The 26,380-nt window shown below is 43.3% G+C and overlaps 1 protein-coding gene across 4 annotated transcripts in view; it reads left to right on the top strand.

Annotated features, from left to right (window-relative positions):
- Itgb6 (integrin subunit beta 6) overlaps positions 1 to 26,380 on the top strand; it is a 78,410-nt gene that overhangs the window by 33,225 nt on the left and 18,805 nt on the right. For 3 of the 4 annotated variants that reach the window (XM_036185735.1, XM_036185732.1, XM_036185733.1), the window contains 4 exons: positions 11,540 to 11,629; positions 16,830 to 16,964; positions 17,167 to 17,581; positions 24,370 to 24,592. In XM_036185735.1, coding sequence (XP_036041628.1) covers positions 11,540 to 11,629; positions 16,830 to 16,964; positions 17,167 to 17,581; positions 24,370 to 24,592 — 863 coding nt within the window. The remainder of the gene's footprint in view (positions 1 to 11,539; positions 11,630 to 16,829; positions 16,965 to 17,166; positions 17,582 to 24,369; positions 24,593 to 26,380) is intronic. The other variant, XM_036185734.1, reaches the window with a different exon arrangement.

The following is a 26,380-nucleotide window of genomic DNA, read 5'->3' as shown; positions in this document are numbered from 1 at the left end:
AGGAGGTGTGGCTTTGTTGGAGTAGGTATGGTCTTTTTGGAGAAAGTGTGTCCCTGTGGAGGTGGGCTTTGAGGTCTCATAGATGCTCAAGCCACTCCCAGTGTGACAGTTCACTTTCTGTTGCCTGTGGATCGAGATGTAAGAACCCTTAGCTCCTTCGCCAGCACCATATCTGCCTGCATACTGCCTTGCTTCCCACCATGGCAATAATAGACTAAACCTCTGAAACTGCAAGCTAGCCCATTAAATGTTTCCTTTATAAGAGATGCTGTAGTCATGGTAGAAACCCTAAGTAAGACACAGGTCATAGTTTGCTCATTTCTTCATTCCTTCATTCCTTCATTCAAGTTTTTATATGCTTTATACTTACCAAGAACAGATATAAACAACTGAAGAATAACTAAAGGGAAAGACTGAGATTTTCCTTGGAGATCTTCAGGGAGGACTCCATCCAAGAGTTGTTGAGACAGCAACCAGAAAGTTGAGAAGTCATCAAGAAGAGGTGTGTGCAAAGGCCCTGAGGCAGTAAGCAATTCATACTCAGAATATATGAGAAACAGAATAAAAAACGCTCAAAAGTCAGTCAGATTGAAGTGACCTGGAGTAGAAGGAGGTAGAGAGGGTGAGAGTCACTGGAAGCATGTTCGTGGAGAGCAGACACTCACAAAATACCACCTTTGTGGCAAGACAGAGACGTACAAGTGTATGACAGGCTGAAACTCCAGATGACTTATAGATCTAAGTCTTAAAGATATAGTGTCCTTATTTTCCAAGCCACAGACTATTCTTTACCCATGGTTCTTAATCATTGGTGCTTACTGGAGTTGCCTAGGCAGCTTTTAAAAAAACAGAATCAATGCCCAGGACACATCCTGATTAAACTGACACCTCTGGACTCAGACACTGGGGTTGGTGTCTTCGCCTTTCCTCTGTATAGGCACCCATTCTGCGCCTTATGAACATGCAGACTGATTCAGTGTCTGCTATGTCCACGCCTCAGCTTGTCTGACAAGTCCCAAAGAGATGCTGGCACTGTGAACCATCTACAGCACTTGAAGTGTGGGGGCTGCCGTCCTTGTACACACTCTGCTTGCTATCATTCCGGCATTGCCTTCCTTCCAGTCATCCTTCAAAGTCTCATTGCCTGCCCATTGGTTTGCAGAGCACACAGGCTGTCACTGAAGCCCATCTCCCTTTCCATTTTAAAAAGGGCTTTCTAAAGCGTAGGGACCTAGGACATGCATTCTGTAGCCAAGGCGAGCCTTCAGCTCTGAAAGCAGGCTGCTAATCTCATTACAGGGGAGCTATGAAGTGTCCTCGGTAACAAATACTCCACACGGGCCCCTTTGTTCTCAGAATCTCCCTGCCTGATGCCTGTTTGTCTCATAACAGTTTGCACTGCGGTCCATTCGTTTTTCCTTATCACGGTGGCTGCTCCAAAGCATTCATTCAGTTGTGTGCCATGGCTTCAGGCTGACAAGATAATTACATTCTGGGCAGACTGAGAGAAAGGCAGGTAACGCTCAAAAGTTCCCAGGCCGACTACCCAGTCATTGCTGGTACAGACTTCAAGATCAAGCACCTGATCTAATTAGCACACTCCCAGCCTGCCTGCCTGCCTGCCTGCCTGCCCCTGGAATGCTGACATGGAAAGCCTGAAGGCAATGCAGATATCCTGCAACCCAGAGACAGATAGTCATGCCACCCTTTTGCCAGAAACAATTACATGTTCTTCTTGGAATCTTGGGTGTCCTGGTAACAGAGTGGAGCCGGGGGGTAAACTTTTGCATAATACAGGGAGCCCTGCATTTACTGATAATGAACATGAGAACCAGGGAGATAAAAACCCCACAAGAATGAAAGACCTCTAGAGAGGTAACATTTATGTCAGCAGACCCAGGCCCCAGCTCTGGAAGAATCCTGCTGCTTTTCCACAGAAGCAAGGCTTTACTGGCAAAGTGCTGTTTTTCTTTGACCAGATAAATAACAATACTGGTTCCCAGGAGCCACCCCACCCCACCCAATCCTTTCATTCCTTCCTGTATTTCTTTCAAGATGCAGCCTTTTAGTTTGATGGTCACTGTGACCAAAGACCTTTCTTCTTCTGTCCTACATGCTTGCATTGAGTAGGCAAGTGTTCTAAAATCTGAGTTGCTAAGCAAGCATATAAGGCATTAAGATCTTAACTTTCTAATGAGATGCTCATGTTCATTTGCTGCTGGCATTTGTACCCATTCCTCCCACGGCAGCCTGATAGAAGACAGTGAGCATTGGCCTAGAGCCACAGTCTGCTCCTACCCTTTAGACCATGGTGCCTGGGCAAGGTACTGCCTGCTCAGATTCAACTAAGGGTGTAAGGCAAAAGGGAACAAAGGAACCATTCTGCGTTCTGAATCATGTCCCCCAGAAAGCTATGTTGGAGATCCAACTCCAGTTATCACAGGTAAGACCTTACTTGGAAGTAGGCTCATTGGAGGTACAATTAATTACAATATGTCACACATAGACTCTTAATCTAACTGAACAGTGTCCTTTTATGAAGAAGAAACACAGAGTGCCAGATACTTGAGGCAAAAGTGCCATGGGGCTTTGGAGTTAGAGAATGGAGGGGTACCATCTGCAAACCAAGGAATGCTGGGAACCCAACGCTGGAAAGAGGCAACGATGGGCGAGGGGCACAGCTCAGTGGCAGAGCACTTGCTTGGCATGCACAGGGTGCTGAGTTCAGTTTCAGTACAGCACGTCTACATATGCATTATAGAAAAAGACAATGAGCGAGAGCGAGAGCTGAATCCTCTGAACCTCTGTATTTGGCATCTAATCAGGAGTAATTATAGTCTCCAAATAATAGTATTTCTGTGAATAATAAAAGGGACAATAAGGCATGAGCGTTGCTCTCATTATTGTCCCAATGATGTGGCAGGTTCTAGGGACCCCTGCCCTATCTACAACATGGGGTCCTTGATTCTGTGCAGTGGTCCAGGGTGCCTCCTTCCCATGCATGCAATCCTCACAACAACAGATACCCTAGAGTCTGGGAGCACCAAGATTGTAGGTGTCTGAAAGGTAGGAAATACTTGATGATATCAGGAGACTTGTAAGGACCTCCCAGCCCTATAGTGAGGCCCCTAGGTTGGTAGCTACAGTTGGAGTTGGAGACTTGGTCCTGAGAAAGGGAAAGGCCTGGCAAGAGACAGAGGAGGTAGCCATGCATGCTGAAGTTAGCTTGATAATGCCTCCCATAGCTCATATCTCATGTAGTGGGAATCAGGTAGGAGCTGAGTACTTTCAGAACCACCCACAGTTGGAATGAACTCGCCCAGATACATACCCTTGACAGCATCATCAATCGCAAAGGTGTCTCCATACATATGTCTCCAAATAGTCATGCATTCTATGGCTCTGCCTCTCTGAATTGTGTATGCCTTGGAGTAGAGTTAAAAATCATACAATGTGCTTGTGTTCAACCTCTGTAGGTCCTGACAATTCTACCCCCTCCCAGTAGATGAGATCATTGTCAGTTGTTTAAGGTTTTACCTGTCTAGTCGGTGCACTTTAGTATTCTACTGTGGTCTTAATTTCTGTTCTAGAAATTGAGGTGCAGAATGTTTTGTACGTATCTGTTTGCTACTTGCATATTCTTGATTTTTGTTGTTGGTTTTTGTTTTTTGTTTTTTTCAAGACAGGATTTCTCTGTGTAATAGTCCTGGAACTCACTGTGTAGACCAGGCTGGCCTCGCACTCACAGAGATCCGCCTGCCTCTGCCTCCCAAGTACTGGGATTAAAGGCGTGCGCTACCACCGCCCGGATGCATATTCTTATTAAGATGTCTTTTTGTGGTGATACGTAAGAATCTTTTACATGTTCTAGAGCCGAGCCCTTATCACTTACATCTACCACAGATATTTCCCCCATCTTATGGCTGTCCAAGAGTCACCTTTTTGAGAACAGATTCTTAACTTTTAAAACACTTTTAATATTTAGAGAAGTCTATGTCCACAGCAAAACTTAGTAGCAGGTGTATTAATTACCCATACAGCCCCTTTCCTGCACAGGCATAGCCTCTCTCATATTACCTGCCTACTCCAGGGTGGGATATTTGTTAGAATAAAAAAACCTCACAGTGTTGACTCACCGCTGTTGCCCCAAATCCATAGTTTCTATAAAGGTCCACTCTTGGTATTGTTCATTTTCTAAGTTTTGGCAAATGCATAAGTATGTGTATCCATTTTGGATTATCATACATATTGGATACACTCCCTAAAAGCCCTCTGTGTTCTGCTTGCTCATCCTTCCCTCCCTCCCTCCCTCCCTCCCTCCCTCCCTTCTTCCCTCTCTCTCCATCCCTCCACTGACTGATCTTTCTTTCCTGTTCTGGGGACTGAACTTGGGGTCTTGCTTATGGTGGGTGAGTGCTCTCCCACAGAGCTACTTGCCCACCTCAGCTACCTTTTCACTCACTCCACAGTTTTACTAATTCCACATTATATACTTGGGGTAGTATATTATGTATCCTTATGCATGGATTTTTCCACTTAGTAATATGTGTTTAAAGTCCCTCCCTGTCTTTGCAGGCGCCTCAGGCATTTCTTTCCTTTTATTGCAGAGTAACAGACCACTGTCAAGGTATACACAGTGTATCGATACCTTCACCTACTGAAATGTGTTTTGGTTGCTTCCAAGTTAAGACAATTGTGAATGCTGTATAACACACATGTGCTGGGTTGGGGGGGGGGAGAGACAATTTTCAAAGTATTTTAATACCAAGGAACTTGAGGGTTGGATTATATAGGCAGAGTGTGGTTTGTTTTGTACGAAAGAACCAACCGTTTACTGTGTGTAGTTGCTACACCATTTTACCTTCCCACCAGGAATGAGTGGGAGTCCCGTTGCTCTCCGGGGTGCTGAGCATCTGATGTCAGCGCCACAGACTTCATTTCTTCAGTGGGTGTGCCATGATGGCTCACTGTGGTTTCCTTTGTATTTTCCTGGAGCCCTGACATGGAGTGGATTTTTGGGTTCTTCTCCGCTGTCTGCACCTCTTCTTTGGTAAGGCATCTGGACAAATTTTCAACTCCTTTTAGAAGAAGATGGTTCTCTTGTTGAGTTTTAAGAGGTCCTTGTGCTCATAAGTAACAAACCTTTGTATGATGTATCCTCTGGAAGTCTTCTTCAGTCTGAGGTTTGTCCGCTGATTCTCTTAAATTGTCTTCCACACATCAGAATTGTCTTTATTTACACCTAGCTCACCAATTCCCTTGTGGATCAAATTTTTGATATTGTAGCAAAATGTCATCACCCAAAGGCCATTTAGATTGTCTTCCATAACAGTTTTTATGAGTGATAGTTTTTCATCTTTCAAGTAGGTTAGTAATCCATTTGGGGTTAAATTTTATGGACGGTGTCCATATAATATACATATACATATACATATCTATATACATATATATGTCTAGATTCTGTGTATGTGGGGGGGGGGTATGAGTGTACAGTTGTGCCAGTACCATTTGCTTCATTGTAATGTTCTTGCTCTTTGGGAAAGATTCATTGATTTTATTTATGTCAGCTGGTTTCTGGGCTTTCTATTCTGTTTCATTGATCTACTTGTCGATACCATACTCTTTGAGTACTGTAGCTTTTTAGTAAGCCTTGAATTTAGCTTCCTCTCTCAATTTCAGATGGCTATTCTGGGCCCTTTGCCACTACTTATAGACCTTAGCATCCATTTATTGAGAACTACAAAATAACTTGTTTGTACTTTGATGGGGATTGCATCAGATCTATAGATGGAATTCTTCCTTTGAAGTTTCATTTATCACTCTTCTTTTGGGTAGTGGTTTTCGTGTTCTACTTAAGACGTTTATTTTAACCCTAAACCCATGAAGATTGTGGTGGTTTAAGCAAGGATGTCTCCATAAGGCTCAGGAATTTGAACACTTGGTCCCCAGTAGGTGGTGCTATTTAAGGAGGCTTAGGAGGTGTGGCCTTGCTGGAGGGAGTATGCCATGGAGGGGAAGGGGCTTTGAGAGCTGAGGGCTGTGCTCCGCTCTCAGTTTCTCCTCTTTCTCCTGCTTCAAGATGTGAGCTCTCTCTGAGCTGCAGCTTCCGTTACCATGGCGGCCTGCTGCTATGCCTCCCTGTCATGATGATGATGAACTCCTGTGTCTCTGGAATCTTAAGCCCAAATGAACTCTTCCTTCTAGAAGTTGCCTTGGTCATGGTGTTTAGTCCCAGCTTTAGAAAAGTAACTAATACAAATATCTCTCTCCTAGATTCTATAGTGACAAATTTGAAAATTCTTGTTATACTTTTGAAGGATGTAGTCATGATTGGCAGCACTGTAAGTCAGAGCCCTAGAAAGCTGGTTATATTTGATCTCCAGGTAATCATGGTAGTTATACTTGCTTACTTTTAAATACCCATTGACTTGTATACTTATTGTGTATCTCCTATGTATGTGTATTATAGATAGAAAGATATGGATTGGGGAGAACACTAATGAGAAAAAATGAGTAAAAACAGATAAGGAAGTAAGAAAAATGTGTGTAGGACTAGATGAAATATTTGTGAGCAGATTAGATATGAGCCAACATTCTGGTAAATGCATTTCAGTAAACTATATTTAACAGATATATTTGAAGACCAGAAACACTGAAGTAGGTTATGGATGTGATGCTGAATAAGCAATGCTGAGATGAAAACAGTGTTGAGCATGAGCTAAAGTTCTGGTATCAGTGACAACTTAGTAAGTCTGCATGGAAAGTCGAGAGAAACCCAAATGCAGAACCCAAAGGGATGCAAGTCATGGCTGTTTGAAGCATTGCGTTTGGTAAATCATTTATAAAAGCCTCCAGTTGGCTCGTGGAAAGCTGAGTTCTGATTTCCACCATCTAACAAGAGGCATGAGTAGTGTCATCGCCAGAAAATGATTGTCAGTGAGCTTGGAGGTAATGAAGAATCTTTAAGCCTGTAACAGAAATCCTACAAGAGGAGGCTGTGAAGATCCAGGCTTGAAGCCAGGGCTACCCAGAGAAGGTTTGAAAAACCAAAACAGAAAAAAGATCCAGACTTGAGTCACCACTGTTCAGGGCAGAGAACAAATCAAGATGACCAGAAAGAGAGCAGTTGACACTAAACAGCCACCTAAAAGTCAGTGGCGCTCTTGAGAATTCAAGAGGAAGTGAGCCAGAGTGGGAATGGACATCCTGCTGGAGCTGCTAGCACGGCAGAATGCTAAGAGCCCTCCCAAAGCACAAGAATGCTCAGCAAGATCCTCAGCCATAGTCTGTCAGAGGAGAAAGCCACTTGCCTGCTGTCAGTCCACAGATGACATGGGTGTGATCAGACATTCCTCTGCTCTTTGCCAAAGCAAGTGTGCATACCTTACACAGGCAGACATTAAGCACCACTGAGTGTGGAGTGGCTCTCTGAAGAGAAGGTCCGATGGAGTGTGGGTGTTCTCTGATGCCTACCTGCTGGTGTCCCCTTTCTACTTGCAAACATACACTGTTGAACAAACCAGTTTCTTTTGGCGACGGGCGGGGTGGGGGCAGAAGTAGAGGGGACAAATAACTAAGAAAACCCAGGGGACCGGAGAGAGCAAGCAAACTCAGGAACTCCTGGGAGGTAGAGAAGGGGATCCAAGAGACTCTGTAATTAGGATAGTCTGCAGAAGGATAACAGAGAGTTCATGCCCACACGTGGGACTTTGCATTTCTAAGCAGCCCCGTGTGCAGTCAAGTTTACGACCTTCACTGCTGCTAAGCCAGGAGTCAGAGTCATCTGACTGAGTCAAAGTGCTGTAAATTCATCAGCATGCGTGAAAAGCGGCGCTTTTTCTAACCTTAAACATGTTTAGTCGCAACAATTTATAACACCGCTTTAAGATTTTAATGAAGGAAAGGCATTTGATATATACTCACAGTAATCATGAGACTATAAAGACTGAAAGTATAATTTTTCACAGTGTTAGTCTGCTAAGCCAAGTTGTCATGTTTTTAGTTAATTATTTGAAATAGTTTGGGAGAAAAAAGTCAGCATTCAAAAAATAATTAATAGTTTTCCTCTATATAATTGTCAGTGTCATCACTGGCTACAGCGACTGGCAGCCAGCTCCTTTGTACCCTGGCTCTAGTGGCAATCAGCAAGTGTGATTAGCGTTAACCACTTGTCCTAATAGCCAAATGCCAAATGTCATACCACATGCAGGATCATAATTAGGCATTAGGAAGCGGACAGGATCAGCGTCATTAGCCAAGAATTAACCCCAAATTCAGAGCCACTTGAACTGGTGCTTGCAAAAACATAATAGCTCATCCTTGGGGATACCAAAAACTCCTTCAAGAGTGGCACTTCCATGCCCAGCTAAGAACCTTGAAATTCCCTTTCAAGTGAATAAAACCTTTCTTTGTGAGGAGCAAAGGTTTCCACAGCTTCCTCTTCCAGGATCAGGCAAATTTACACACATTCTGGCTCCACATGAGTGGAATTCAAGTTCCGATTTAGGTATTGACTATTAACCACAGCCTCATGCGTCAGGGCCCTTTGTGACATGTGTTTATTTGAAGAGGGAAGTCAGCGAAGCAGGACCATCCTCCATTTTTTACAAGCTCTCCCTTACTCTGGGAAATGGAAGGGGCCTTCTCCAACATAATGTGAGTGGGAGGAGAAAGACGAGGAGAGCTTCCTGCCGTTGCTGCTCTTGGGCCCCTCAGTACTAAGATACAGTGTCAAAGTGGCAACAGGCAACATGCCTGGGAGCTCCGATTCTAGCCACTTTGAACATGAATATGGGAGTAAGTGGAATGTGACAAAATCCACACTCAAAACTGAAGCACGTTGTTTCCATTCTAGCGGTGGAGCGAGCTAGGGTTTCCCCAGGTGCGCACCTCCGACAGATCCTTTTGCATTCTGACATTGAACTCTTCACAGCTCCTCTATTTCTCTCCCTTGGGCCTGACTTCTTATAGTCACTATTGTAATTAATGATAATTATTCTAATTGAGTTTTGTTCATTTCCTAAACCACCTCAGTCATCTTTGGAATAAGTTAGTGCCTCGGTTAGGGTTATTATTGCTATGATGAATCACCATGACCAAAAGCAACTTGGGAGGAAAGGGTTGTTAAGCTTGCCAAATCCATCACTGATAGAAGTCAAGACAGGAACTTCAACGGGGCAGAAACTTGGAGGTAGAAACTGATGCAGAAACCATGGAGGAATGCTACTTAGTGGCTTGTTCCTCATGGCTTGCTCAGCCTACTTTCTTATAGAACCCAGGATCACAAGCCAGGGGTGGGCACCACTCACAATGAGCTGGGCCCTCATTCATCAATCACTGATTGAGAAAATACCCTACAGGCTTGCCTACAGCCCAGTCTTATGGAGGCATCTTCTTAATTGAGAGTCCCTCCTCATGGATGACGTTAGCTTGCACCAAGTTGACATAAAACAATCCAACACAGCTAGGATGCCAACGTTTCCTCTTCTTTCCAATAAGAGATGCCCTAAATGTAAAACCTGATGTTTGTTTACGCTTTTCTACCCAGAATTTTAACTCCATCATCTGATTTCATGATACAGAAATGTAGGAAACCGCAGCTGACAGGTGTCTTCTCTTGTTAGAGTCTGGCATCGTGTGGCTGCTTAATACATACTGAGTCCAGATTTAAATGTGTCTGGGTGAAACTGAGGAATTAATAAGGAGACAGTAGAAACTGCTTTTATCCAGCTACAAGGATTGAGAGCAGATCCCTCGGTATGACAGTGATGTGTGTCTTTCTTTCCCTTCATTCTTTCCTCCCTTTGTTTCCTACTTTTACATTTCTTTCCTTAATTTTCATTTTATTTTGTTTGAAATGGTCTTGCTATCTCTGTACCAAGCTGTCCTGAAACTTGCTGTGTAGGCCAAGTTGACCTCAAACTCACAAAACTCCCACCTTGGCCTCCCCGGTGTCACAGCATTCCAGATGTTTTCTACCATGATTGACTTCTCTGTGGATTGTGAAAGAGTTTGATGGTCATAGAACTGTAGTTAATATTTAAAGCATGACTTCCTTTAAAAAAAAATAATGCCAGTGTATTCTTGGGAGTCTGTTTAAGAAGGCAAAGATGACCAGCAGAGCTTCAGAAGACTTCCCATCTAGGATTATGGAGATGGCACAGTCAATTAAGAGCTGGGTCTGTAAGCATGAGAAGCTGGATCCAGATCCCCAGAGCCCACAAACAGACAGACAGACAGACAAATAAGGGTTATGAGCAGCAGCAGGTACCTGTAAGAGCAACCCTGAGGACACAAAGGTAGAAAGACTCCCTGGAGCTGGCTAGCTAGCTACCATAGCCAAACTGGCGAGCTCAAGTCCCAATGACAAAACCTGTCTCAACAAATCAGGTGAAAGGGATTGGGGAGATGGTTCACAAAGATCGGGGTTCAGATGCCCGGAATCCACAGAAAAGCTGGGTGAACATTACAAGCTTGCTTTTAATCCAAGTAGAGACAGGGAGTTACTGAATCATGCTGGGTATCCAAACTAGCCAACAGACAACTCTGGGTTCAACGAGAGAGCCTGACTCTGGGTAGAAGGTGGATAATGATTGAGAAAGATGCCCGACATCAACCACAAGCCTCCACACACACCATCACATACACCCGCTACAGACACGTGCAAGTGAGCTCATACACCAAGGCAATAAATAACTAAATGGGGAATGATAGAGGAAGGCACTCAACATTGACCAGTAGCCAGGTGTGCGCGCGCGCGCACACACACACACACACACACACACACACACACACACACACTTTACATTTGAAAATAAAGTTTTGCAATGTAAAACTTAAAAGAGGAGAATAGTTAGCTGGCTAGAAGACTTACTCCTAGCAATGCCTTATCTCCTGGCCATACTCTATGCCTAGACTGTTGATGGACCCATGGTGGAGTCTTCCCCAGGTGGAAAGGACATCTCAGGAGAGTCAGTGTAAGTGGAGAATGCAGACTGATTAGGATCGGTTCTAAGCAATCAAGCTGCAGTGAGGAGCAATCCCAACCCACTCTAGGACCATCCCAACTCCCTGTGGGGTTGTTCATTACAGGTAGAAGTGGGGAATTAATAACTAGCATGCAAGAGTTCACTCTCTTTCTCTACTAGCTGATTGCTCATTAAAAGCTCTAGACCTAATGACTTGAAGCAGCCTGGTTCCTTCCTTGCCTTTATGTGCACTGAAATTTGGTTTCTGCAACAACGGGAGAAGCAAGAGACATTCGTGGAGGCCTTCCCAAAACTTCAGGACAAAGGATGTTATATACATCTTATTAGAGCCCGAGACTTGACTGACACAATACAAATCACAGCTGTGCAGTATGACAAACCGAGCCCTTGGATTTCCCCAGTGGCAGCTTAGATCCACTGGAAGCCTGCTTTCCTGGGGCTAGAGAGTTCACAGACAGCAAACTGAACTCTGCACTTGGCATTTCTGTTACTATGAACAATCAAAACTGACTTATACCCCATTCTGTTGTTGTTGTTGTTGTTGTTTACAGAATTATGCAAAACTCATTCCTGGGGCGACGGTGGGACTGCTTCAGAAAGACTCTGGGAACATTCTCCAGCTGATCATCTCTGCTTATGAAGTATGCTATTTCACTTTGCAAGCAATAGGCTTCCCTTTCAGCATCCCACTGGCATCTAGGCACTGAGATGTAGGTAGAAAAACACACTTTCATTTGTCCATAGAAGGATTGATCATCCAGAGAAAATCCCTCTGCATTCATGCAGCTAAAATATAGATTTTTATTTGCTTCACTCACTCATCTTCCCAAATGGAGCAGCAGGTAGAAAAATCAAAGTCCTGACCCCAAACTGAGGCTGTTGTAGAATGATGCCCTGCAGAAGAGTGGTCTCCAGCAAAACTTGAATACAACTGAAAGGACTCGGAGGCATGATTGAACGCCACTCAGCTAAAAAAAAAAAAAAAAAAAAAAAAAAAAAAAAAAAAAAAAAATCAGCATAAATTGTTAGTGAGCAAGTTATTTGGTGAACCAACTGGACAGGTTCAGAGAGAAGATCAAACACAAACAAAACTACAAGGTCCGACCACAAACCAAAACACCAAAAGCTTACCAAGTACTCGGTATATCAGAGGAGCGGAAGGCCCTGTCTAAGTTTCTGTCCCCAATGCACTGATAAAACACCCTGAGAAGAGCAGCTTAAGAGAGAAAGGCTTGGTTTGGGCTCATAGTTTCATGTCAGAGTCCATCACATTGGAGACGTCAGGGCAGGAGCCTGGGGGAGCTGGCCACGTGAGGAGCAAAGCGAGGCAAGCTCTCCTCTGCCTGCCACAGGCCACATGGTAGCTCCTGCAAGCTCCAGGAGCCTGGACACCACCACTGGAACCTGGAACCCTGAGCTAAAACAAACCATTTATTTTATCACAGAAACAGAGAAAGAAAGTAAGACAAATACAGATTTTTTTTTTAGTTGACTTGTGAAGCCATACTGAGGACAGAATTCCCCTCCCCCACAACAAAAGCACATAGATAAGATTGCTGTGTTCTCTTTGTCCCCATCACCTAACTCAGTTGGTCAATACTGATAGCCAGTTGCCACCGCTATTTTTATTTTGGTCCTAAATATCATTTTCCTTTCTTGACCAAAAAAAATAATAATAATAATGATACTCCAATTTGGACAGGCATGAAAAAAAAATTAGAAATCAGTAAAGTGCTAGGGGCAGTGGCGCATACCTTTAATCCCAGAACTCGGGAGGCAGAGCCAGGTGGATCTCTGTGAGTTCGAGGTCAGCCTGATCTACAGAGTGAGATCCAGGAGAGGCACCAAAACTACACCGAGAAACCCTGTCTCAAAAAATTAAAAAAAGAAAGAAAGAAAGAAAGAAAGAAAGAAAGAAAGAAAGAAAGAAAGAAAGAAATCAGTAAATCCCTAGTCTTTCTTCAAAGAGTACTTATCTAATAATGAATGAATTAAATTCTCCAAATTTTGATGTTTGAAAATTGCACATTCATGACCCATATGTAATGGCATACTCTAATACTGGGTATATATGAAGCCAGTGTGGCTTGATTGACTAACAGACCAGAGTCACCTGAGAGCTTTTTAAAAAGCTAGTCCTACTCAGACTCCTTTCACAGACATCCTGTAGACATTCAGAGGAAGGGAAGAAACGTGTTTTGAAAAGGAAATTACCTCCTGTGTGATTCTGACGTCACCTCATCAATTTTGAAAACTTGTGCAACCAGGCGGAAAGCATGCTGGCCCTTCACAAAGACTTCGTTGTTTGTTTTTTTCCAGAGAATGAAACCAGTTCTAGCCGCTAGAACTGTCCAATGTTGGGTGATTTTCCTCCCTAGCAATGCTCAGATATTGCAGTTTTCCTAGCGCTCATAAAAAATTAATCACCATGTCAGTTCATCCTTAAAATTCTTCCAGACAGGAAGAACTGTCCACAAAACACGCAGAAACATCCCCTCCCCATCCTCGTGCGCTAATTAAAGTTCTAATGTGTAGAATCAAATAGAATCACAAAGCAATCCTTCACTGGCTTTTAACGCATTCCATTTTCTTTAACTTTATACTCTCAAAAGTGTTGACTGCTAACCACTTCAAAGAAATTAGGCAAAAGAAGAAACAGTGGATTGTCAAAAATGTTTACCCATCCCATCAGCCAACCCCCTCCACACCCCTACTCGCTCTGTTCCAGGGAATGTCTCACTTTGCATTCCCAAATTGCTCACACAATTTACAAGGTAGCTAAGATCAAGTCATTACACATTTGAATGGAATCTCGGCTCCTTATTTATTGCCTCGAAATTACCAAGGCTTTAGGCTGGGAGAGAAGGCTCTGGAGTTAGCATTACTGGCTACTCTTGCAGAGGATCTAGGTTTGATTCCCAACACCCACACGACATCTCACAACCAGTCATCTGTAACTCCAGGTCCAGGGGGCTCTGATGCCCTTTTCTGGCCCCCACTGGCACTAGGCACACACATGGTACACGGGCACACATACAGGCCAAGCACAAAGAAAATACCGAGAAGCATGTATCACTCTCTGCTGAGTTACATTGTTCTGGAGTTCTTGTTAGAGCTATATGATCCGTGAGGTGATGTGTGCAAGAGATTGTGATCCTTGTCTAAAATGATTATTATTACTTTACTCTGTTATTCTTAAGTATATTTGAAAAAGACTTTCAAATAGAGGAATCTGTAGACCAATATCTTCCTCATTATATAAAGAAAGAATATATTGAGAGAAAGCAAAGGGCATCTGATTAACTTCTAGCAAGGCAGAAGCAATTTGTGGCTACAAACATTAGCTAACTATTTTTAAATGCCATCTTGATATACAAACAAATCTTCAAACTGGTTGTGTACTCGCTCACCCACCCTTATTATATACTAAAGGCAGCTGAAGCATCAGTGGTCTCAGGGTTGGCTCTTCAACTGCAATTTAACCTCTAGGAAGGAATTCATTTGTGTCCTTTGCCCAGCCTCGAAGGTGATGCTTAAAAAAAAATTAATGAGTGGAATGATAATAAATACAAATTAGCATTTCTAATCTTTCCTTGGGAAATACATGTTAATCATATTCCCAGTCAAATTTGCATGCTAGTACTCAATTATTTCAACGCTGAGATTCTCCTCATTTCGGTTAGACAATGCCACCCACTAGTCCTTATTTTTGTCAGCAGCTCATACATCCTCTCTTCTTCCATAACTTCTGACTCACTCTGCCACTCTCTCCAGCAGTACTTCTCCTTAAACCTTCGTGATTTCAGTGTAAGTACACTTTGGGGGGCTCAGGTGGTCGCTTCTTCAATAAAGTGCTTACCTTGCAAGCATGAGCATTTGTGTTGGAGCCCCAGAACCCACACAGAAATGCTGGCAGTGGAGATTTACATTATTGTGAAGGCAGAGACAGACAGATCCCTGGAGGTTGCTGCCAGCCAGCCTGGCCAACTTGGAGAGTTTGAGGCCAATGAGAGACTGAGACTCAAAAGACAAGGTGGACGTCTCTGAGGAACAACACCTGAGTTGTCCTGTGGTTTCCACTCACACTTGTACAAATGTGCAAATGTACTACTGCACACACATACCAGATTTTGAAAGAAGTAGACTTATCTTTCTGTGAAGTTGGCAAAATTATACTTTAGAAAAAAATTAAAGCCAATGTGCTTTTAGAATGCCAAAAATGAGAGAAGGGGATATAGCTCACTGGTAGAGTACTTGCCTAGCACATTCATCCCCTAGTATCATAGGTAGATAGATAGATAGATAGATAGATAGATAGATAGATAGATAGATAGATAGATAATGATACATACCAACAATGAAATAGGTATAAACTCAAAACATTTTGAATGAATTGAAATATAACTCAACTCATAATATGGTAAGCGTTTTTATTGTTTGATAGCTTGTTTTTGTCTCCTTACATATGTTCTAAGTAAGCAAGGAATAGAAAAGGCAAGATGAGAACCTTTCAGAACAGAAATCCAGTCTTATCCAAGATCTGACTTGACATTCAAGGCATGATAATTCCCCCAAATAATATTAAGGTACAATTCTCACACACACACCACACTTTAACACCTCTAAAATTTAGAGTACTAGAGGGCATAACTTAGTAGTAAGTGCTGGGGTGGCAGGCCATAGGCCCTGTGTTTGATCCACAGCATGGCGAGAAAACAAATATAGATCCATTTTGTAATTAGTGAAGTCTTTACAGCCACCATATACCAGGTGGCAATCACGGTATAGTCTTCATCCACAACTGAGATTATTGCCCTTTCAAGCAACTACATGCATATTTGTGACTTTAAGTGCTAAGTGTGGTTGCTGTTATAAAATATGCTTAAAATTTTTTTGAACTATGATTCAACACTGAGATGAAAAGTTGTTATGTATGCAGAAATGTACCCAACAAAGCAGTAGGGTGTAAATTTGATATCGATGAACAAATATTCACAGTTTGGGGATGGATACAATTCTGCTCTCCTCACAAGGTGGCACAGGCAGCTCTATGAAAACTAAGAAACAGCAAGTTCTCATAAGTAAAGGATGCCATTGTTATATTTTACTCCTGGTAAATAAGCAGAATAATTATCTTTTGGAATTCAAGGTATGCAACCCAGATCAGGAGAATTTACTGAACCTCTCAGAATGGATGAAACAACTTTCTGGCAATAATTGACTCCTGTCAGTCATATGCTATGCAAAACTGCCTTCAGATACGTTGTCATAGCTTAATTGCCATAGGATAGTATATCTCAACATTAGTGATGTCTGAAAAATATATATATATGTATAATATAAACATATATTTGTATCTATATCACATATATATCACATTCTTGCTTGATTAATGAAATAGTTAATTTTATATCCAATTTAGTTTTATTAGTTTATAGTCATTCATTTTGTTCTTGTGTGTGTGTTGTGTGAACGTGCATGTACACACTCACATGTGCCCCAGCATGCATGTGGTTATTGCTTTCACCTTTCACCTTGTTGGAGACAGGATCTCTTCCTAATTCATTGCTACAAATACCATTAAGCTTCCAAGGTTTCTCTTGTCTCTGGCTATCATCCCCTATAGACTCCAGATTACAGGCTTACAGTCCCAAGTCCCTCTTCACATAGGTTCTGAGATCTGAACTCAGGCCCTCACACTTACAGAGCAAGAGTTTTACTCACTCAGTCACTTCCCTAATTCTTTCTTTTGTGATTTAATGAGCATGATTCAGTTTCTCCTTCTGGCTGGACTTAGTTTTGCTTCAAACTTCATTGAACCTTTTCTTCTTTACACTAAAGGAACTGCGGTCTGAGGTGGAACTGGAAGTATTAGGAGACACAGAAGGACTCAGCCTGTCTTTCACAGCTATCTGTAACAATGGCGTCCTCTTCCCACACCAAAAGAAATGCTCCCACATGAAAGTTGGGGATACGGTAAGTAGATACCCAGCGGATCTTTAGAAATAACATTCAGACGGGTCAGAAGCTAGCTCGGCTTGCAGAAGCTGGACTTCACGCAAAAATTTCAACCATCTCTCACTAACTGTTTTGGGCAAAGTCAGTCTCTACCAGCCCTGTCTCAAATCCCACAGGTTGCCGGGTGGAGGAAGCAGATAACCAGCGTTTTCTTTTCCAGGCATCCTTCAATGTGACTGTGAGCATATCCAACTGCGAGAAAAGCAGAACCCTTACCATAAAGCCCGTGGGGCTGGCAGACACCCTGGAAATACTCGTCAGTGCAGAATGTGACTGTGCCTGCCAGGGAGAAGTAGAAGTCAACAGTTCCAAGTGCTACCATGGGAACGGCTCCTTCCAGTGCGGGGTATGCGTCTGCAACCCCGGCCACATGGGTCCTCACTGCGAGTGCAGCGAGGACATAGTGAGCACAGATTCCTGCAAGGCGTCCCCGGGGCACCCCTCGTGCAGCGGAAGAGGTGACTGCTACTGCGGGCAATGCATCTGCCACTTGTCCCCCTATGGGAGCATCTACGGACCTTACTGCCAGTGTGACAACTTCTCCTGTCTGCGACACAAAGGCCTGCTCTGTGGAGGTAGGCTATGGCTCCGTGCCTCTTACATAGCAGCTGTCTGGAGCCTTTCTGTCTGTCATTCCTTCCTCTCATTCCTGGGCTTAGTAGTGGTTCAATAAATATTTGCCGATGGCTTCAGGGGGTGAGTCATTAGACTTGGCAAAACTGGATTATCACTTTCGTTTGTTGTTGAGTCTAACGTTCCTTCGGGTTCAGATCTCTGCCAATTGAACTTATATTTACATTAGATGTAACTATTTCTTACGGTTAAGCAGATAAAAGCTGGAGATGCCGCCTTTCTAGGTACCGCCCAGGTTCCCCCAAACTGCCTATGGTCTGAATTCCATTGCCTGTCAGACTTTTCTAGGTTAAGTTGCTGGTTCTGACCCTATTCTTATATCTTTTACTTTGGGGGGGGGGGGGGGGGGGAGAAGTTAATAGAGACTGCCAAAAGAACAGAACCCAGGAGAAGGCATAGAAATGCTAAGTAGATTTAAGGGCCTTCACTTATTATATACTTCTGTCTCTCCCTCCCTCCCGTCCTGAGTTCTCCTGTCTCAGGCTCCCAAACACTGGGATTACAGTTGATTATATAGAACCTAGCCACAAATACTTATCAAAGGTACTAAATTAGGGACTGAGCCAGATAAAGGTAGGTAAAAATGCATGTGAGAAAGTCTATGAAAAGAATGGTCATAGAAAATAGCTTGGAATTTCTTGAAAATTTCAAGAAAAGTTTAAGAGGTAAATATCTATACTTTTATATCTTTTGTAGATATAAAACCAATATTTTTAAAGAATATGCTACAGAAGTGAGTTGTGGTGGTGCATGCCTTCAGTGTACCAGCACTTGGAGGCAGAGGTAGCCAGATCTCTGTGAGTTCAAGTCTAGCCTGGTCTACATAGTGAATTTCAGACTAGCCAAGACTGCATAATGTGACTCTCCTCTCTCTCTCTCTCAAAGCAAACAAACAAGAAAAAGAATCTACTATAAATGCTGGACAGATGGCTTTGTGGTTAAGAGCACACACTGTTCTTCAGGAGACCTGAGTTTGGTTCTCAGCACTCTTGATAGATAGCTTTTGGCCATCTATAACTCTCATTTCATGGGCTCTGATGCCCTCTTCTGGCCTCCATGGACACCTGAACACATGTGGCATTGACTGATACAGACACATACACGTAAACAAAAATAACAAAAGTAAAGTTTTAGCGGCCAGAGAGACGGCTCAGTGGTTAACAGTACACTCAGAGACCTCAGTTCAATTCCCCGCACCCATGTTAGATACTCAAAACTGCCCCTAACTCCAGAAGATCAGATCCCTCTGGCCTATGCAGGCACCTGTACTTGTATGCACAGACAAATATGTACAAATTATAAAAATAAATAGCTGGAAATAAATCTTTTAAAAAGAGGGAAGAGGCTATGCTACATCAAACATGATTCAAAATTATTCTGATACACATATTTAATCATAACCTATTCTGGCAGGAGCTGCAACTATGTTGACACAGTTTTTTTTTTTTTTTATTTGAAGCCTTAACTGGCTCTTGACTAAGCTTAGACATGCTGCTATCCTGCAATGTAAGCAGACATCTCAACAAAATGGAACAACATCGTAAAGGCAAGTTATATTTCCAAACCACAGTGTCGGAAACACACAAAAGATTAATTTTCTTGGTGCTCAGGAGGTTGAAGTGGGAAGATCAGAAGCTGCAGGTCATGAGACAAATAAATAAATAAATAGAAATAAGCCAAAAAAAAAAAAAAAAAAAAACCCACACAGAAGGAAGTGAAAAGAAAGAGAGAAACTTATTTTCAAGAAGGGAAGGAAGGAAGGAAGGAAGAGGGGAGGGGAGGGGGAGGAGGGAGGAAGCCTGGAAGAATTCCCAATGCTGTGAGAGCATTTACCCCAAAGGAGAGCCATGTTCCTCCCTCCTTTCATTCCAAGGTTTACTTTCTAATTCCACTGTCTTCACACATGTGTGTGTACATGTGTGTGTGCATGTGTGCACGCGTGTGTGGTGTGTATGGTATGAACGTGGTATGTGTGTCTGTACAAACCCACATCGGTGTTTTTTACTGGGTTTAGACAGGACACAGCCTGTAGGTGACAAGAAGCTAGCCAATGCCAAAGCCATCCTCACACTACAGGAAGAATACATTTGGCAGAGGCTCACCCTGCCTTCCTAGTAAAGTGCACGTTCTGAACACTTGAAAATACTTTCTGAAAGTCCCAAGTGTAATGTAATGTAATCTAATCTAATGGGGATAGTAACCCTCCCAATATTCCAGTCCCTAAGTCCTGGGTTAAAATATCTAAAAACCCGAGGAATTGCTGGCATGAGCTCTACAACATAGTGCCCTCACCTCTGTTCTTTTCTTTGAAATAATAATAATAATTCAGGGCACTGTGAACACACCAAAAAAAAAAAGAGTGTACTCATCTATACACTGTATAGACAGGTCAGAAGATAATGATGCTCATCAAATCAGGTGCAGGAATGGCAAGAAATTCTATTTAGAAAACAAGAATTCTTCAGCTGGACTTAGAAACCTCCCCCATTGCCAAGTTCCTTCATACTTTGCTGCTTTCTCCTCTAAGAGGTAGATACAAATATTCAAATCCAGCCAGGACTGGTGGAGTAGCCTCCGTGTTCCAGGATGTGCCAAGCACAGGGATGGCGGCTGCGCTTCCCTGTGGACAGATGCTGTCGTCCCAGCTGTGGTTGCCCAAAGTCACCAGATACTCCACTCACAACTTGCATGGCTCTCACTTACTCCACCAGTGATCAACTTGACAGCCTGATGCTTTTTTGAAAAGCTTTTATCACGACGTCCTTTGTCATACGGTGTCTTTCATCCATCTCGAAGCACTCAAAGAGAGAGAAGGCTCCATTGATCGTATTTATCCTTGCCCAAATTCCATTAGTCTGTTTTGATTCTAAGAGACTGGGAGCCACGTCAGGCAAACGGCATTAGAGGAGAAACTTCCTATGATTATGCACTTAGCGTTATTTTCTAGTGGCATTCCAGAAAGATCTATCCCTCTGAAAAGAGCCTGGTGTTTTGTTTTGTTTTTCTTAGATCTTAGGTTATCATCTTGCTTATCCATGAGATCAATATGAAGGTGGCGCTATGGTGGCATGAACAAGTACGGCAGATGATCTGTTGCCCAAGGACATCAGTCTGCACCTTTGGTGACGTAGTTGATGGTCCTGGAAGGCCGGCAGAGTAGAGGGTTCCTAGGTTCTGAAAGACACATTTTATGGCTTTGCTGTGATGGTCCTTTTTTGAATGTTCCAGGAAGGGTTTTCTAAACTGCCAAGGAATTCTTGTATGCAGAGATGTACTAGAGAGCCTCAGGGCATCTGGAAATGCACATTTAGGCACCATGTTAATTTTCGAAATAAATCACAACCCAGAGCTTTTTTTTTTTTTTTTTCCCCTTCTGTAGATGTTTCCCCTTTCCTGAGGAAGGGGAAAAAAAGATATTGGCATTTTCAAGATCACTTACCCATAAGAATTAATTCTTGGTTTTCCCCCAATCATTTACTATCCTTAGTACTAAATTCCTTGATCAATTATAATTACGTAGGCTATGAAATGCAGCTGGATTGGGTCTTAATGTCATGTGCCCAAGTAAATTTAGATCTATCTTTCATCTGAAAAGTGTGCCCATTTAAATAGTATACCATATGGAATAACAAATAGAGAGAACATATATTTATCACATACACAGATAACACACACACACACACACACACACACCAGGAACATTCAGAAGCTAGCTTTGAAACCACTGTGGTTTGGAGCAGTATACAAAGGACTCTTCTATCATCAGTGTCTTGAGACCCAGGGACAAAGCCAGAAAAGTAACTAACTACTAGACCCAAGTCTGCAAGAGAGAAGCCAGTCTTCCATTCCATAGTAAACTCGCCAGCATCTTCTATAATTGGAGGAAGAATCCGCCATTTATTTACTTTTACTTTGTTTTTAACGGAAGTATAGAACTTTCAGTACTGATGAGTAATTTTGCCTGCAAGTTCTTCCCCCTGGTTAACTTTTAGGAACATTTCTACTGACCAGTCCTGGTGGAGCTCAGTTATGCCAGGCACCACTGTAAACGTGGGCATAGACTAACTCAGGTAATTGTGCAAGTTTTGCTGAAGAGCAAAGTTTTCTGGTGCTGTCTTTTTCCTCTGAAGGAAAATATCTGTTACGTGTTTATAAATAAATACTATTTGTTTCCAAATGCTTGTGTTAGAATTCATGGCAAGCACTCAAAACTCCATGAGAAGGAGCCTTACCTGCAACACAATATTTATCATTTTCAGACTGTCTCACAAGCCATCTGTGGCCTGATTCAGAAGGGACTCTTGAATGCCACAACCGCCTGCACCATTGGCCCTGCCCTGTGAAACTGCTGTGGTTACTGTGCATATTCCCACCACCTCCCATTGTTTTCTGTCTCTGAAGTGAATGCAACTCCCTTCTAACTATCTTTATCCATCAGTGTGCCCAGGCACCTCCGCCTGCAATCCGAATTTGTCCTGGGCTTCTGCAGGAACATGGTTCTCCCGTCACCCTCCTCCTCCCAGGCTCTCTTGTGAGGAACCTTTCCTCTGTCCATGTTCTACAGGCTGATGCTTTCCAGAGCTTCCCATGCTCTGCCTGCTTGCCCTAGATGGCCTGATTCACAACTGCCTCACCTGAGGCCTTTCTCTGACGGATTCCCACGCCCCTTTCTCCAGGCTTCTCTCTCTATTTTCATCTGCCTTCTAAGCTATCCAACAGTCCTTTATCTCCCAGACTCCACAGGGCCATGGGGACTCACTGTCCAACCCTTCCAAAGTTACTTTTCCTCCTCCGCTTCAGGACCATTCAGTCATTCAGCAAGTGATCTCCTCTGTGTGCCAGGTATGGGAGTCCTGCAGTAACCACCAGCCAGCTTCCACTCCAAGCCACGGAGCCATGCCGCCAGCCAGCTCTCCAGCCCATCGACCTGGCGAGGATTCCATCTCTCTTTCATCATGCTGTACTGTGACCAGTCCTGCCCAACTCTGAGCATTCCGGCTTACATCGCTCATCCTTTCATCTCTGTTCTCAAGGATGCTGCCATGGGTCAGGTCTCTGCTCTTGCAAGACCTTGCAACTGCCTTTCCTGTCTCTGGCTTGACCTCTCTGTGGGGTTAGGGTGTGTCTACACACATACCTATCTGTTCAGGTCACTGCCTTCATAAAATTTCGTAACCTTCTGGGGAAACATTCTTTCTTTCCCCATGTGGCTCCTCGTTGTCTCACTTCTGATATTCCAGGGACTTTCTCATCTTCCCTTTGCCACAACCGTCTACACTACCAGTGCTGTCCTGTGAAGCTTCTAAGGTTATTGTGCACATTTCCACCACCTGCTGTTGTTTTCTGTCTCTGAAACGTGTGCAACTCCCTTCTTCTGACTCCTCTTAGCTTCCAAAATCAGCTCAAGCATCACTTGCTCTTGAAAGCTTCGCAAATCCCTATTTAGTTTAGAAACTCCCACCCTGCATCGCAGACTCCGCTTGCTGTATCATCATCAGTGCTGGAAGTAATTCGTTGCCTGCCTCCCACGCCAGAGGATAAATTCAGTCACCTTGTGCGATTGGATTCTGCTTCTTTGTTGCCTGGTGCATTCAGGACTGGAACTGTAATTGACTCTTAGTTTCCATTACCCACCACATATTACAGCTCAAGGTTAGACTAAAAACTGGTGAATGAAATGAGGCCTGCTGCAATTTGACCTACTGGGAAGAGGGGGGAACCCCCCAATTGTCTTCCATCTTTTCTGGAACTGAGACCAGGGATAGGTAGATTCAGTGATGAGCGAGACTGAAATCCTTTCCAGAGGAGGTGGCTGGGCTGACTCTTTTCTCTGCATGGGAGGTCTGTCATACCCTCACATCTTCTTGTCCAGTAAAATCTTTGACACAAAGTATATGCCCAGTTAGAATCTGTTGAATAGTGAATTTGTCAGTGTGTAGTATATGCCAATGGGATAACTTACCAGGGAACATAAAACTAGAATTTTTCACCTGACCACAACCACTGTGCAAGATTTTTTTATCCCTATGCTTTATAAGGGAGGATTTTTCAATTATTCAACTTAGGTGATATAGAAAGTGGTTCTCAACCTTTCTAATGCTGCGACCCTTTAATACAATTCCTCGTGTTGTGGTGAGCCCCAACCATGAAATTATTCCATTGTTGCTTCATAATTTTGTTACGGTTACGAATTGTAGTGTAAATATATGATATTCAAGAATATCTGATATGTGACCCCTGTGGGGGAGTCATGACCCACAAGTTGAGAACCACTGATTTGATTAATTCAGGTTTGCCTTTCATCTTCATCCTAAAACCCAATGAACAATTTGCCAAAGAGCTCCAATGGGCTTGTCTGCATGGTCTCATTCTGACTGATTATTTATTCTGTTTGCTGAAAGTGAATTTTAGCTAGGAGACAAATTAGTAAATACACATGACCAACGAAACTATCGTCTGTCTATCTATCTATCTATCTATCTATCTATCTATCTATAATTTATCTGTCTCTCATCTATCTATCTATCTATCTATCTATCTATCTATCTATCTATCTATCATCTGTGTGTCTGTCTGTCTGTCTGTCTCTCTCTCTCTCTCTCTGTCTGTCTCCCTCTGTGCCCCGCCCCCTAACCTTTGACAGTCTTTAAAGGCAAGGAGAAAAGAAGACATTCCCCATCCTGGAAGCGGTTTGGGCCATAAGCAACACTGCATTTTCTGTGTTTTACAGACAATGGTGACTGTGACTGCGGTGAATGCGTGTGCAGAGACGGCTGGACCGGCGAGTACTGCAACTGTACAACCAGCAGGGACTCATGTGTATCTGAGGACGGGGTGCTGTGCAGTGGGCGTGGGGACTGCATCTGTGGCAAGTGTGTCTGCAGGAACCCTGGAGCCTCAGGCCCCACCTGTGAACGCTGTCCCACCTGTGGTGACCCTTGTAACTCTAAACGGTAATGTCTCCTCTGTGTTTATTCTCTTCCATGGCAAGGTGTCCATGTGACCAAAGGTTGAATGACATCTAGTCAACTCAGACCTCTTCATTGTTCAGCTGGGTTTGGCCTCCAGCACCCATCAAAACTCGTAACCCAAGGCCCCTGTGATCCTCAGCCTGGAATGTCAGCTTCTCACCTGCCTCTTTCCGGGTCCTGATTATCCAAAACCACAGCATCACATTTCTGTTAGATTACAGCAGGGTTAGTGGAGCTGATGTCCCATACTGATAGCATCAGATGGCCTCTCAGTTGAACACCCTGGAGGCATCCTGCTGACACCCACAAGCAGTCAGTTCCTTTCCTGGGGAAAGAGACAGCTTTCTTCTCTAGAGACTGAGCTGACCTAGCAGATGTCCCCATCCTAGTAGGCTGAAGACAATCTTAGCTTTCACTTCTTCTCTCCTTATCCCCATATACTTCGGCACTTCTGCGTGGTGATCGTTATACAAAAATATTGTGGTTTATGTTTTATACTATTAAGACAATAACAACAATCACTAGATACACCCATAGTTGTTCTATTAAAACTGATTTCTGGTTAGCAGCTTCACTTTACAGAATTGGAACAAACCTTGTAGGTCCCCTCAAGCAGGTCTCTGAATGACTTGTGAGGTTGCAGTGTACTAGGTAAGCAGCAAATAGGACTGAGTAGTTCATGTTTTCATTAACTCGGATTCCTGGGATGGCGACATTGGCATTTCTGGTGAAAACAATGGAGAAAGTCAATTCCCCCCAGTGGTTACCCACCAACCAGGTGTCAAGACTTTTTTGTCACTGTCCCTGGCAAACTGAGACACATGCCAGGCACGGAACTTGATTCAAATGTCAGCGTAGTTCAGTGACAAAGCGATTGCCTAGCATGCAGGAGCCTTGGGATTTAATCCCCAGCATGACCACCAACAAAAAAGTAAGGTTTCTTCAAGATGTTTCATTTATAGCTTTTCTATTTCATCTTCTTATAAACATGAGTCAGTCTTTTATGTGGTTTGTAAGATGTGAAATTAACAATCAAGGTTGATCCAATTTGGGAATCAGCATCATCTACTTAATGTTGATGTTAGTTTTGAGATGAGTCTGTTCTTCCTTTTACTCAGGCATATGTTCGCTTACCTGACAGTATTAAGTACCTGCTATATGCCAAGAATGATGACAAGTCATAGGCTTGCAGCAAAACAGTTATGGTTTCTACCTCCACAAGCGCTAAGTGTCTAAGGGAATGATAGGATCTTATGTATGGGGTGTGTGTGTGTGTGTGTGTGTGTGTGTGTGTGTGTTTTCCTATATGTGCTGGTGAGTGTGTGGGGGTATTGTAGGCAAGATGTTGTTCGATATCAGATATTGTCCTTGATCACATTCCCTTTGGTTTATTAAGGTGGGGTCTCTGAACCCAGAGTTCTCCAAATCCAAATAATCTGGCTAGCCAGCTTGCCACAGATCTCCTATTCTGCCTCCCAAGTGCTGGGATTACAGGTGATTGCCATACTTGCCTAGTTTTTGTGTGGTCTCTGGGGATCTGAACTCTGGTCCTCACACTTGCCTGCCAAGCTCTTTATCCACTGAGCCATCCCCTGATTCCATTTTTTTTTTTTCAAGCAATTAACAGAGATCCATGGGCTGCAGTCACAAGGGGGATGTAGAGGAGGCTGTAGACAGACCTGTCTTGCTGGGGCAGTCACAGTGAGAGGCACAAGGAGATGTGAAGAGTCTCTACAGTGTGATCCAGGCCCCCACCAAGCCTGACTAGTT

Source organism: Onychomys torridus, chromosome 4 (assembly GCF_903995425.1).
Source record: "Onychomys torridus chromosome 4, mOncTor1.1, whole genome shotgun sequence".
NCBI lineage: Eukaryota > Metazoa > Chordata > Mammalia > Rodentia > Cricetidae > Onychomys > Onychomys torridus.
This window is presented reverse-complemented; position numbering and strand designations above follow the sequence as displayed.